The 12655-nt window shown below is 36.5% G+C and overlaps 1 protein-coding gene across 1 annotated transcript; it reads right to left on the minus strand.

Moving 5' to 3' along the window:
- Window positions 1-1344: 1344 nt before the first annotated feature.
- Window positions 1345-2697, minus strand: EXL3 (EXORDIUM like 3). The gene has a single exon (XM_086596219.1). It carries the CDS (start codon window positions 2525-2527, stop codon window positions 1490-1492), a length of 1038 nt encoding a protein of 345 aa, XP_086452345.1. The 5' UTR covers window positions 2528-2697; the 3' UTR covers window positions 1345-1489.
- Between the last annotated feature and the right edge of the window lie 9958 nt (window positions 2698-12655).

The raw sequence follows: 12655 nt of genomic DNA on the forward strand, positions 1-12655 counted from the left end.
ACTCCCCCTTAAGTCCTGATTAACCAAAAACAAGAAAAACAAACTTCTTTGATAGTCGCACTAGTATTATGTCAATAAATTACTAAATCCCTTACTGTCGCAAGTGATTTCTTGACTCAAAGCACGAGCAACATTCCAACCAAAATGTTGGGAATTCACTCATCTGCTTGTGTTCACAAAGAAATGCTATCTATTGGTGTACAAAGAAATGCTATCTGTGGACTTTCGAGTAATTTATGGTTAGGTTCTGTTTGTATACTCGGTGGAATCTGGCACATTGTTTGCAGCATAGTACAAAATATCAGGATATGGGTATTTATCGATATTCAATTTTTAGATATGTATCGTGGATATATCCTCCTCTTTAGGGATATTTGACATTGTTTCACATACAAATATCGTAGATATATTCAAAATATCGACAAATATTGTAGATATTGTAGATATTTTTTGATATATCATGATACATTATTTATATTTATTTAAAATATAATGGTAAATATTAAATAAAATTGTTATATATACAAAATATTGCCAAATATCTCAAAATATCCCTAAATATTACAAATATCGCAAATATTACCGAAATATAACTGATATTTACAGTCTTATATATCTCTAAACATATCATCATATTTATATATCTTTTTTTGAAATATGGATAGATATCTCCAAATATCGCGATATATCAGGATATTTTGTACTATGGTTTGCAGTACTAATATTTGTGCTGCTGCTCTTTGACTACAAGTTCGAATGTATAATTTGGTATTCGTCAAAATTTAAACACAAGGTTCGAACCGTATAAACTTTTTAAGGTTTCACGCATCGGCCAATAAGCCAATTCCATATCTAGGGTTTAACAAGTTCTGCGAAAAAGCACTTTAAATATAAAAAATGTTTTGATGATCACGTCACTTCCGCGAAAAAGCATTTTATCGAGAACATAAACATCACAAAAGCCGATTTGTGCTTCTGAAAAACCATTAATCCAGGATCATAGCGACATAGCCATATATTAATGCATCGAGCAGCTACAACTCTACGAGTAACAAACAAAGCGTAAAAGAAAAAGGTAAGGAAAAAGTTGATAAAGTAAAGCAAAAATCAACTAATGTTTGCTTTTCTATGTAGTTGTGCCAGTTTATCTATTCGATATTCTAGTATAAGATAATGTTATATGTCCTTCACTCCAACATTTGCTGCAGGGGGTCATTGACGTTCAGACTTCAGACAAAATTTACATATTTCCATCCAAACGTCCAAACGTCCTGAAATTTTCCTTTATTATTTTCCAAACTTATGTCCCTCTTAAACTCAACAACCCACTTTAAAGTATAACAATGCGGGAACATAATCAATTGGCTAACCTCTTCTAAATACACGTATTATCTTATTACAACAAAAACAAGTCCTAATAACATTCAACAAAAAAAAAAACCAAGTTCCACAAAAAGTAGAAAAATAAAATATCATCACTATCGCTAAATCACTGATCCAGCGCATTAGGACCACTACAATAGTTGACAACCGGGTTCCAAACCCATTGAACCAAAAACCTTCTCCTCATTCCATTCATATTATACGTGGCACCATCATGATCCTCCATCAACTGACCAGTATATGATCCACCACCTCCAGTTCCATAAATACCCTCACATAAATCAGCAATTTCGGTTGGAAAACTCGGGTCTTGACCCGCATACCATGCATTAACCAACGGGTTTGTTGCCAACTCAGCAAGTTCATGTGCAATAACACTTATCATACCATCAACACCCGCATCATTATTTGGTGATTTAACGGGTTTTAAACCGGGTATATAATTGGGTACAGCAAATGGGTAAGCGCAAAAACCCGGACATTGTTTAGCTGAATTACCCACCCAGGCATATGGCAAAGTATAGCCTACAATTGAAGGGAATGTGAAATAGTGAAACCCACAAACTTGACCACAAAAATTCTCCACGTGTACATCATCTGACGTCAGCAAGAGGTATAACCCACTTTTAGGGTTTATCGGTAAAGGGTGTGTGCGTGTGGTCACGGCGGATTTTATGACGGACTGAATAGATAAACGGGTAAGAGATTTACCGTGTGAGTAGAACCTATCATTTTTTTCATCACCAACATTTACATGCCTCGAGATGTTCGCACCAGTTTGGTCAGTGTACAGCTGTACGGTTTTCCACCAACTAGAAACTGATGGGTGTTTTGAATCAACGGCTGAGATTGAGTTTAGAAACCCACGGATGATTTTTTTTTGTGATTTTTGCCATGCGCCATACCAGATTAGATGAACGGTGATATTTGAGGTGAGCACTGGGCCCATGTGGTACCTTAAATGGACGAAATCTGATGAGCCTTCAAATTTCTTGGAAGCGCCAAAAACAAGATCAGTGTTGTTGATATTGTGATGAGGCCATATTGTAGACCCAAGCACTGGAGTTATGAAGAGGAGTAGGAAAGATAGTGTGAGGCCGAGAAGCACCGGAACAGATGACCGGCCAACACTACCTTGGTGCATGTTAGAAGTGTGAATTTTGGGGTTCAAGTGTTTTTAAGTGTTGAGAGGTTTATATATAGTGAGGGAGGGGAGTGGTGGGTTCGGTTACAGTGGTATCTTATTTAACCTAATTCTTTTAGGGAAGAGAGCGGCCAAACCATCATTTTTGGGTTAATGGAGGACAGGGGGTTTCTGTAAGTCTAGCTGTCAGGTGGCCCCACTGTTGATGTAATTATCAGCTTTTGTTTCTCTAGAGCGGGAAATGAGTATAACGGGTACCTTAGATCATATTTAGTAGTGATACTTTCCTATTATCTAATACCAAATTTCTAACAATTTGGTGTTTTTTCATCTTCAGGATAGTCACATGTTGATGAAAACACCAAATTAAACACCAAATTGGCCAAAATTTGGTTTCAGTTTTGGTATTTATCAAATCTCTCAGTGCGGTTTTTTTAACACCGCATGGGCTTGGGCTGCTAAGTGGGCTTTTATGGCATGGTTTTGCCAACACCGCATGCGTTTTTTCTAAAAATTAGGAACTGTGCAAATGAAGAAATTAAGAATTGTGCAATTGAATAAATTAATAATTGTCCAATTGAAGAAATTAGGAATTGTGTAATTGTATCTAAAAATGATAAAAATGATTATGATTATGTATCTAAAATGATAAAAATTATCCAAAACCTATGATTATGATTATTATACAAAACAATCAAAATGATCCAAAATCAATGATTATGATATAATATCCAAAATGATCTAAAACCTATCATATTACATAAAATTTATTTAGCTCTCTTTTTACGCCCATTACCACTCAATGTCTCTTCTCTCTCTATTTGGATGTTCCGAAGCTGCTCCTCTAAGTTCCTAACTTAAGAATCAAGATCTTCTCTGTCTGCGAAAGTTAACTACCTCAGCCTGAAGTTCCTCATATTCCTGATGTTGTTGCGTATACACCTGCTGAATATCCTCATACGCTTTTCGAGTTTCGTCATATGCACATTGGGATTGCTGATATATTTGAGAATATGTCTCCTCACTTTCTTGGCTATAATGATACACGGCAGTCCTCATCCCATCAAACATACAAATCTACAAATCTAGTCCTCATATCTTTCCCGAACCTCAGCCTAAAAATCCTAGAAAATATTTTGTGAGTACATATTATATATATAATAAATAAGAAAAATAAAACAACTAAACTCACCGTGGTATACTTATCAATCTGCGGCTCTAACTCATGGTAACGAGCACGAGGCACCTCAGGAATGGAAATGTAAATAGCCTCCTCATCAAGTCCACACACGACAAACATCTGAGGATTACTGGCAGACAAAAGAGCTGGATGATATGCATTCAGAGGTTGTGCATTGTAAACAGGCTATGGCGGATGAGGAATACGTAGCTCACGTCTCATCCCTTCTAGGCCCACAAACTCAAAATTGATAGCCCGACCAACAGGGGACAACAACAGACCCATGGAGACACGGTTCCACCATCTATAATATTGATCAGCAGTCTGCTCAAGAACAGAAGAAGACGCATATGGCCAAGGACCACAACTGGCATGAACTTCATTAACTTGAGTTCTACTCCACGACTTAGCATCACTAACATCTTGTATGGGAGCACATGGAACTCCATAACGTCCAGTCATCTGTCTCCAACATCTGTCGCCACAGTACCAAACCTTACAATCACGTGCGACAAAAACAACTCTGTAACGTGACAACACGCAAGCATGTTACACAACTGGATCGTCAAAGGCAGTAGATAGATGCCAAGGTCTCCACTCAATAGATGACAATGATCTAATATCAATCTGAGCAAGAGCCATACAGACATTATTTCTAATCTGCCCCCTGTTACGAGTCAAGTGAGGCCCTGACCAACTAGCAAATCTAGGGCGGGTATCAGCAATCAAGTCTATGTTAGGACAAAGACAATAAAAGTACTCATAAAACAAAATCTCTAAAAGTTCCGTGAATCCTGCAATCTGAGGACTTCTACTTCCGAATGTTTGTGAAGATTTATTTAACGCCGATATCAATGTGGCATATACTGAGCTACCAAGGTCATAATCTCTTATATTATGCAAATCAGAAACATAAGCATAATATCCAAGTCGTACCGTAGAATGACCATTTGGAAACAGAATATGCCCAATAAAAAACATCAAAAACCGTAACATACACATCAGCACCCTCACTACCAGGTAGAACAGTCAAAGCTAATAACTCTGCTCGTGTATTAGGATCCAAGAGGGGTCCATATATGCAGTCTTAATATGAGATAGCTTAATGCCAGAAAAATCATAAGCATCCGCATCCAAGCGAGGAAAACTCATAAGCATACTACCAATATTATCATAATTTGTATTAAAAGGTATCGGTTGGCCTATACCGATACTCAACCCAGAAATCATGATGAAGTCTAGTGGTGTGAACCTTAACTCCGCACAAGAAAAATGAAATATATGAGTTGTATTCAACCATCTTTCTACTAAAACTATGACCACTGCCCAATCAACCTTCTCATAATCTACATCAACCAAAATACCCAAAGGTGTACACAGAATACTATCTCTAATATGTACAAACTCATCCAAACTCTTAATAACTTTCCACCACTCTCTAACACCAAGTAAAGCCGATCTAACTCGATAGTCAATAACTTGCTGATATTATGAAAAAAAAAATAATGCATAAAAATAAATAATTAATTGGTCCAACTCAACTAATTAATGCATAATATTTAAAATATTTAATCACAACTAATTAATTATCTGAGAATTAGCCACACCACTCGACACGTGTTTTGTATCACGTGTAGAAGACACAACTTGCATATCAAGTGCTTCACCGAGATTAAATTGTCAATCGAAGTCGTTCATTTGATACTCAAGTACATAGGGATGTCTATCAGTCGGCGCGACATCCTCGGCTTCTTCTCCCCCACCTTCTTGTACTTCCTTGGGTTCTTCTACCTCTATTTGATCGTCAATGTCGTTTGTGTACTGCCAATACACATCATCATCACCGTCGAAAGGTTGAAAAAGATCCATATAAAATTTCAAGAGTTTAGGTAGGTTTTTGTTTTGTTTTTTTTACTAAGGAGAGGGTTTATAATTGAGAGAAAAGTTAAAAGTGATTTAACTGCGCGATTTTGGTCATCTTTATATAGAAATAGCATGCGGTGTTGAGAACACTGCGCGGTTTTTGGAAAACCGTGTAGGCTTGGGCCTGTCAGATGGGCTTTAGTGGCGCGGTTTTGGAAAAACCGCCTCCAAAACCGCTTGGGCTATATGGCGCGGTTTATCCAAAACTGCGTCATTTGATGTCAAAAATTTGATGTTGCTCCTAAAGATGGTTGATGTTTTTTGGTTTGGTGTTTGGTTTGGTTCAAAATTTTGGTGTTTTTTTGGTTTCACTCCTAAAGATGCTCTTAGGTGAGATACTTTTCTAGCATCAAACGCCAAATTTCCAACAATTTGGTGTTTTTTCATTTTCAAGAGGGTCACATGTTGATGAAAACACAAAAAAAACACCAAACCAAACACCAAATCGGCCAAAATTTGGTTCAAGCTTTAGTGTTGTATCAAATCTCTCACGCAGTTTTGAAAAAACCGCGTGAAATGATTATAACGGGTAACTTAGAGCATCTTTAGGTGAGATACTTTCCTAGCATCAAACACCAAATTTCCAACAATTTGATATTTTTTCATCTTCAGGAGAGTCACATGTTGATGAAAACACCAAAAATACACCAAACCAAACACCAAATCGACCAAAATTTGGTTCAAGCTTTGGTGTTGTATCAAATCTCTCACGCAGTTTTGGAAAAACCGCGCGGTTTTTCTAACACCGCATGGACTTGGGCTTCTAAGTGGACTTCTATGGCGCGGTTTTGCTAAAGAGATTTGGAACGAAAATAAATAAGAAAGTTAATGTTCGACACATCGCGCGGTTTTGGAAAAACCACGTGTGCTTGGGCTTTTAAAATGGGCTTCAGTGCGCGGTGTTGAGAAAACCACGTGGGCTATATGGCGCGGTTTATCCAAAACCGTGTCATTTGATGTCGAAAATTTGATGTTTCTCCTAAAGTTGGTTGGTGTTTTTTTGGTTTGGTGTTTGGTTTGGTTCAAAATTTTTGTGTTTTCTTGGTTTCTCTCCTAAAGATCTATGGTGAAACCTCAAAAACACCAAAAAAATTTATTTTTTTTAGCAAACCAACACCAAACCAAATAAACACCAAACAACTTTAGAGCGAGCCAATGGAGAGCTGCTAAAGAGCGCCACATCAGCTAAATAGTAGGAGAGTCAAATTTGAAATCAGCTAAACAGAAAAACCGTTCCAAGAGGGATGAAGATGAGGTGCTAAAGGGATACGGACGGCATAGTTTCTGTCTTCCGTCCATTAGTTGCAAACTTAAGTTGATTTTTTTTTTACAGACGGCACCGTTTATGCCGTCTGTCGAAATATAACACCCGAACGGCAGAAACTGTGTCATCCATCTCCCGAAACTTATTATAGCAGCTGCTAGCGATGGTCTTAACTTTGGTTGGGTTTATGGCTCCTTCCAAATTTAGGAGCCTTTTAGCAGTCCCATTGGAAACACATTTTGGTGGTTGCATGAGGTGTTATATTTATCTTTAGCAGCCCATATAGCCCCCCATTGGACTTGCTCTTAGTGGAAACATCAAAGAGTGAGCACCAAATGTACGTCACGGTGTTTCCAAAATCGTGCCAAATAAAGCCGAACACAGCCACTGCTTTCGGAACACCGTGAGAGAAAAGCCCACAATACAGGTTTTTTTGGTCTAGAAATGAGGGAGTGTTTTTGCCCATGCGGTGTTGGGAAAGTCGCACAGTGTTTCGGACACCGCATCGTACATTTGGTTCAACACCAAAGCAAACAACAAATTCCAGCCAATTTGGTGTTTGGTTTGGTGTTTTTTTTGTTTGGTATTCAAGAAGTCTCACCATTAAAGATAAGAATTTGGTGTTTTTGTTCAAGAGGTCTTACCATTAAAGATGCTCTTAGAGCGTCATCAACGCTTTGCTAAAAATAAATTGTTACACATAAGCTTTTTGTGCAAATAAAAACTGTTAAAATCACGTTATGTACCAAACTACCAATGCATTTTTTTCAAATTTTTTGTTTCTATTTCAGACAGGAATACTTGTCCCGTCCCAATTAATATTTTTTTTACAAGTAAATTTGCCCCGTCATTTATTCCTTCCGGTGCAAAATCCAACCGTTTCAATTTTTTATTAAAGAAAAATATAAAAAAGTTTAGACGGCAAAACTTGACACGTCCCATTTGTGGGACATGAAAACTTGTCCCATCTAACCTACAATTAAAATTGCGAGTATTTTGATTGTGAATTTAACAATTACTGATATAGAAACGAGATTTTAGCAACTTGTTGGTGACCCAAAATTGCCAAAAAAAAAAATTTACTACTTATCACATTATAAATTGTTTTTAGTTGTACGTTGACGATGCTTTTACTTTTGGATATTTAATCAGTTCAAATTCTAAGTTCATCAGTGTTTTTTTTTGCCATTATGTAGTAATATAGATTTGTAGATGTGCCCAAAATTTATACATTGAAAAATTTGACTAAATAATAAGTATATATATATATATATATATATATATTGTCTATATGGTTTAGTAGTGCCTGCATATTGTTTTTTTTTTTTTTTTACCGATCAAAATTGTTGTATATGCATACTGTTATTTTCTGAAATGGTAAGCAAAAGAGTACTCTAAAAAGTCTAAACAAAATGCGCTCATTTTCTTGCTTTTTGAATATTTTCACCTCACCTTTTCTTTTTGTGCTTCCCGAAATACTTACTTTTCCAGGACAAGGACCATGACATTTGAGCCCACCATGTCAATTTCTTTTTACGAGAGAGTTACCTTTGTACTGGTCCATTCTCGACGAATACACTCGGCAATGACATACTTAAGCTAGTACAGGTCTTTTTGACTAACTTTTTCAAGTCTATTTGAGTATTTGTCCTTTTTCTTGTCTTCACTTAAGTTCAGTGGACCGAACCATTTAAACATTAAAGTATTAAACTAGCGATCAGCATCTAGCTCCAAAGTTTACTTCTGGAAGCTAATTTATAGACCCACAAACTGTGCAACGTTTGTTTTTTGATACATACTACACCGTTCAGCTTGGTCCGTAGTAAAATAAGAATAGTAAAACGGGGACCAGTCTATTGATGATTCTTATATAAGGACAAACAACGAGTGGAATGAGAATACTTGAGAGGTATGGGAGTGGTGAGTGTTACGCGCAGCAAATTGCGGAGCAGTGAATGATGAAACCACAATTGCTATCGGACAGCTGATATAGAGAGAGCGAAGTTGGGGCGTTGGGCCATGTTAGGTCATAGTTGTTTTCGAATACACACGAACTCAGCGTGACCAAGTGGGGCCACAAAATTTAGCTAAAGTGGGTCCTACCTGTACAAATCATTTCTTCTGACACAACACGCGGCTAGTGATAGAAGGAGAGCTCTGGAATATAAGTCTCAAAATACAGGTCCTCACCTTCAACAACAAACAGACTCCTATCACCGCTATCCTTTTAACGGCAATCACTTATATCACCAAGAATAACCAACAACCAACAATTTACGAGGAGTACTAATTGTTAGAAATATACAACTTAATTATATTTACTTTTTACCAATTACCAAATTATATAAATTTTTCTTCTTATACGTGTCTTGTAATTCTTAGTTAAATCTGAGCCTAGTGTAGATACTTTATGTCCTTAAAATAAATTTTTCTCCTCACGGTGCTTGAAGATTGATAGGAAATTGTCTTTCAAGACAGAACATATTTTCTTATATATAAAGTTAGCACTTCAATTTTATAGAATCAGCGAACACAACATAGTATTTGACTAAAAACATAAGGAAAAAAGAAAAATAATAATTCTGTGTGATATGGTGTGTCTTTCTCTCCAAATTCATTCATTATTTATAGGTGAGCGGTGCATCTTCGAAACAACACAGTAATTCTTGAGAAAAAGTAAGCACCTCTTTGAAAAGTCACACATGTTTCAAAATGATACACCATTTCGGCATAAAGTATTGTTTTAAACTAGTGCCTATTTCAAAATGTCACACCTTTTCGGCATGATGCACTGTTTCGAACCAGTGCACATTTCAAAATGTCACACATTTTTGGCATAATGTACTTTTTCGAACCAGTGCACCATTTCAAAAAGGTTTTTCTCACTTTACGTATTGTTTCAAAATAAACACATTTCATTTCAAGTGGGGTAATTTGAGAGATGAATTACTCATTCATCTCAATAGATTTGTGCAAATCCATTTTTCTAACACCAATTGCCCCAACATAGGCTCAGATTGGTTTTATATATCTACAGATGCATCTTGGGTGGACAATTACACCGAAATAGGCCTTGGTTTTGCTTTCTCGAACTCTGCTGGTGTATGCATTGGTGCAGGACATGACAAGGTTAGCGCTGGGGACGTAGAAGAGGCTAAAATCAGAGCTATCATTGAAGGATTGAAGTTAGCACAGCGGTTGCAAATCAATAAAGTAACAATATTGTCAAATTGTCAAATTGTCAAATTGTCAAAACCTTATTGCTGTTTTGGAGCGTAGAGGAACAATGCTTTCTTGGGGAGCAGTGTCTATAGTTCATGATATATATTCTTTATTATCTAAATTTATTGAGTGCAAACTTTACTATGTTAGTAGGACTCTGAACTTTGTCGCCTATAATTTAGCTTTTAAAGGTAGACGGGCCCCTCCGTACTTTTGTCTAGACCCTATTTCATCACGGTCCTTAGTTGAGTTGTCATCGAGTCTGTAAATTTTGTAATCTTAAGGAGCCGACTCCTTTTCAGGGGCTAACTCCCTTTTGCTCACAAAAATAAATAAATAAATACAGGTTCTCAGTTCTCACAAGAAAAACTAAGAGCACATCAGTATTTTAGCTCGGTCAAAATTGCTAAAACTAGTTTACGTACTAACGCATTTTTTTTTTTTATATTTTTGGTTTATATTTCGGACGGCAAAACTTGTCTCGTGCATTTCAATTTATTTTATTTAAAAAAAAAATCAAACGAGAATAGTTGTCCCGTTTGTCTCTAATTTTTTTATTAAAAAAAATCAAAACGTTGAAACGACAAAATTTGACTCGTTCAAAAAATGATGATGAAGTCTTTTTATTTAAGCCGTTTTAATTTTTTATTAAAAAAAATATCAAAAGTTCTGGATGGCAAAACTTGACCGGTTGACCCATCTACCATCTGGACGGCTAAAGTTGTCCAGTGCGAGTGACTGCTAAATTTATGAATATTTTGATCGATAATTTAACAATTGCTGAGATAAAAACAAGTGTTTGGCAGCGCGTTGGTGAACGAAATTGCCAAAAAAATTGCTATCCTGTCATATTAGAAATGAAATATTGCAGCGCGTTGACGATGCTCTAAGTACACCGATATGCTAATATTTTGAACGCTGTATTGTGCCCAGTGTTCACGATTCCCAACAGAATATCGGAATTCCATCGGTTATTTCGGTTTTTCAAAAGAAAAACAGAAAAAACAACATAAAGTCAAAATATTGATGATTCCAAAATTAGTCGAAATCAAAATGACATGAGTCGAAATATAGTGAATTTCAATTTTCAAGATTTTCAGTATGCCAATAATTCTGAAATTCCAAACTATGATCTTGACTACTATATTGACAAATCGCATGGTATGCAAAGGAAAAAAAAAAATTGTGCCATAAATTATTGACATTGCAGATTCTAAGATTCCCATTAAGTCCATTGGTTGTCAACTCTCATATTCTTCTAAAAACAATGTAATAAGGATAAAAAGTAGGATTTGTTGATCCAATGGTTTAAGCATACCACGCCATTTCAATTGGCGTCATAGTTTGAAACCTTTTAAATTATTCCGTCATTTCAACCTTCCAAAGTATGTGTAGGGACATAAACAACTGTACTCCATTTCAAATGGTATGTTATTTTGTTTTATGCGCCACCTCAAATTGTGTCATTTGGTTTTATGCCAATTCGACTCGCGTAGAACTTACTCTATATTCCTCAAAAAATGCAAATGAAGAGTAAAAACCACTAGAAAATGGAAATCACTCTACTTTTATGGGGATATAGAGCCATTTGAGTTTGGACTCGACCTAAGAGCATCTTTAGCAGTGATATCAACCTAGCATCAAACACCAAATTCTTATCAAATCAAATGGACTCGGCCATTTGAGTTTGGACTCGGCCTAAGAATTTGGTGTTTTTTCAACTTTAGGAGAACTACATGTTGATGAAAACACTAAAAAAACACCAAACCAAACACCAAATCGACCAATATTTGGTTCCAGGTTTGGTGCTGTATCAAATCACTCAAGCGGTTTTGCCAAAACCGCGCAGTTTTTCCAACACCGCGTGGGCGGGAACGCTAAAATGGGTTTCTATGGCGCGGTTTTGGCAAAACCGCATGGGCTTGAAGGTTGATAGGGCGGTTTTGCCAAAACCGCGTGCATTTTTTCGAAAATTAGAAGCGTGGTGCATAGAACTTGAAAAATTATGAGTTGTGCATAGAAGTTAAGAAATTAACAATCAGGTAATTGAAGAAATTAAGAATTGTAATTCAAAATCGAAAAAATTAAAGAAATTAAAACCTATGATTATGATTATGCGATCCAAAATCTATAATTATGATATAATCATATAATATCCAAAATAATCCAAAACCTATCATATTACATAAAATTTATTTAGTTATCTTCTTACGCCCCTTACCACTCGATCCTCTCCTCTCTATTTGGACGTCCAAAGTCTCCTCTCTAAGTTCCTAATCTAAGATCGATGATCTTCTCAATGCGCACGGAGGTTAACTACTTCAACCTAAAGTTCCTCATATCCCTGATGTTGCTACGTGTACACTTGCTGCATATCCTCATACGCTTTCCGAGTCTCGTCATACGCACGCTAGAATTGCTGATATGTCTGAGAATATGCCTCCTCTCTTTCTTGGCTATAATGATACAGGCGATCCTCATCCCATCAAACATAAGTACCTGGTTCTCATATCTTTCCCGAACCTCAGCCTGAAAATCC

This window comes from Coptis chinensis, chromosome 3, assembly GCF_015680905.1.
Source record: "Coptis chinensis isolate HL-2020 chromosome 3, ASM1568090v1, whole genome shotgun sequence".
Lineage (NCBI taxonomy): Eukaryota > Viridiplantae > Streptophyta > Magnoliopsida > Ranunculales > Ranunculaceae > Coptis > Coptis chinensis.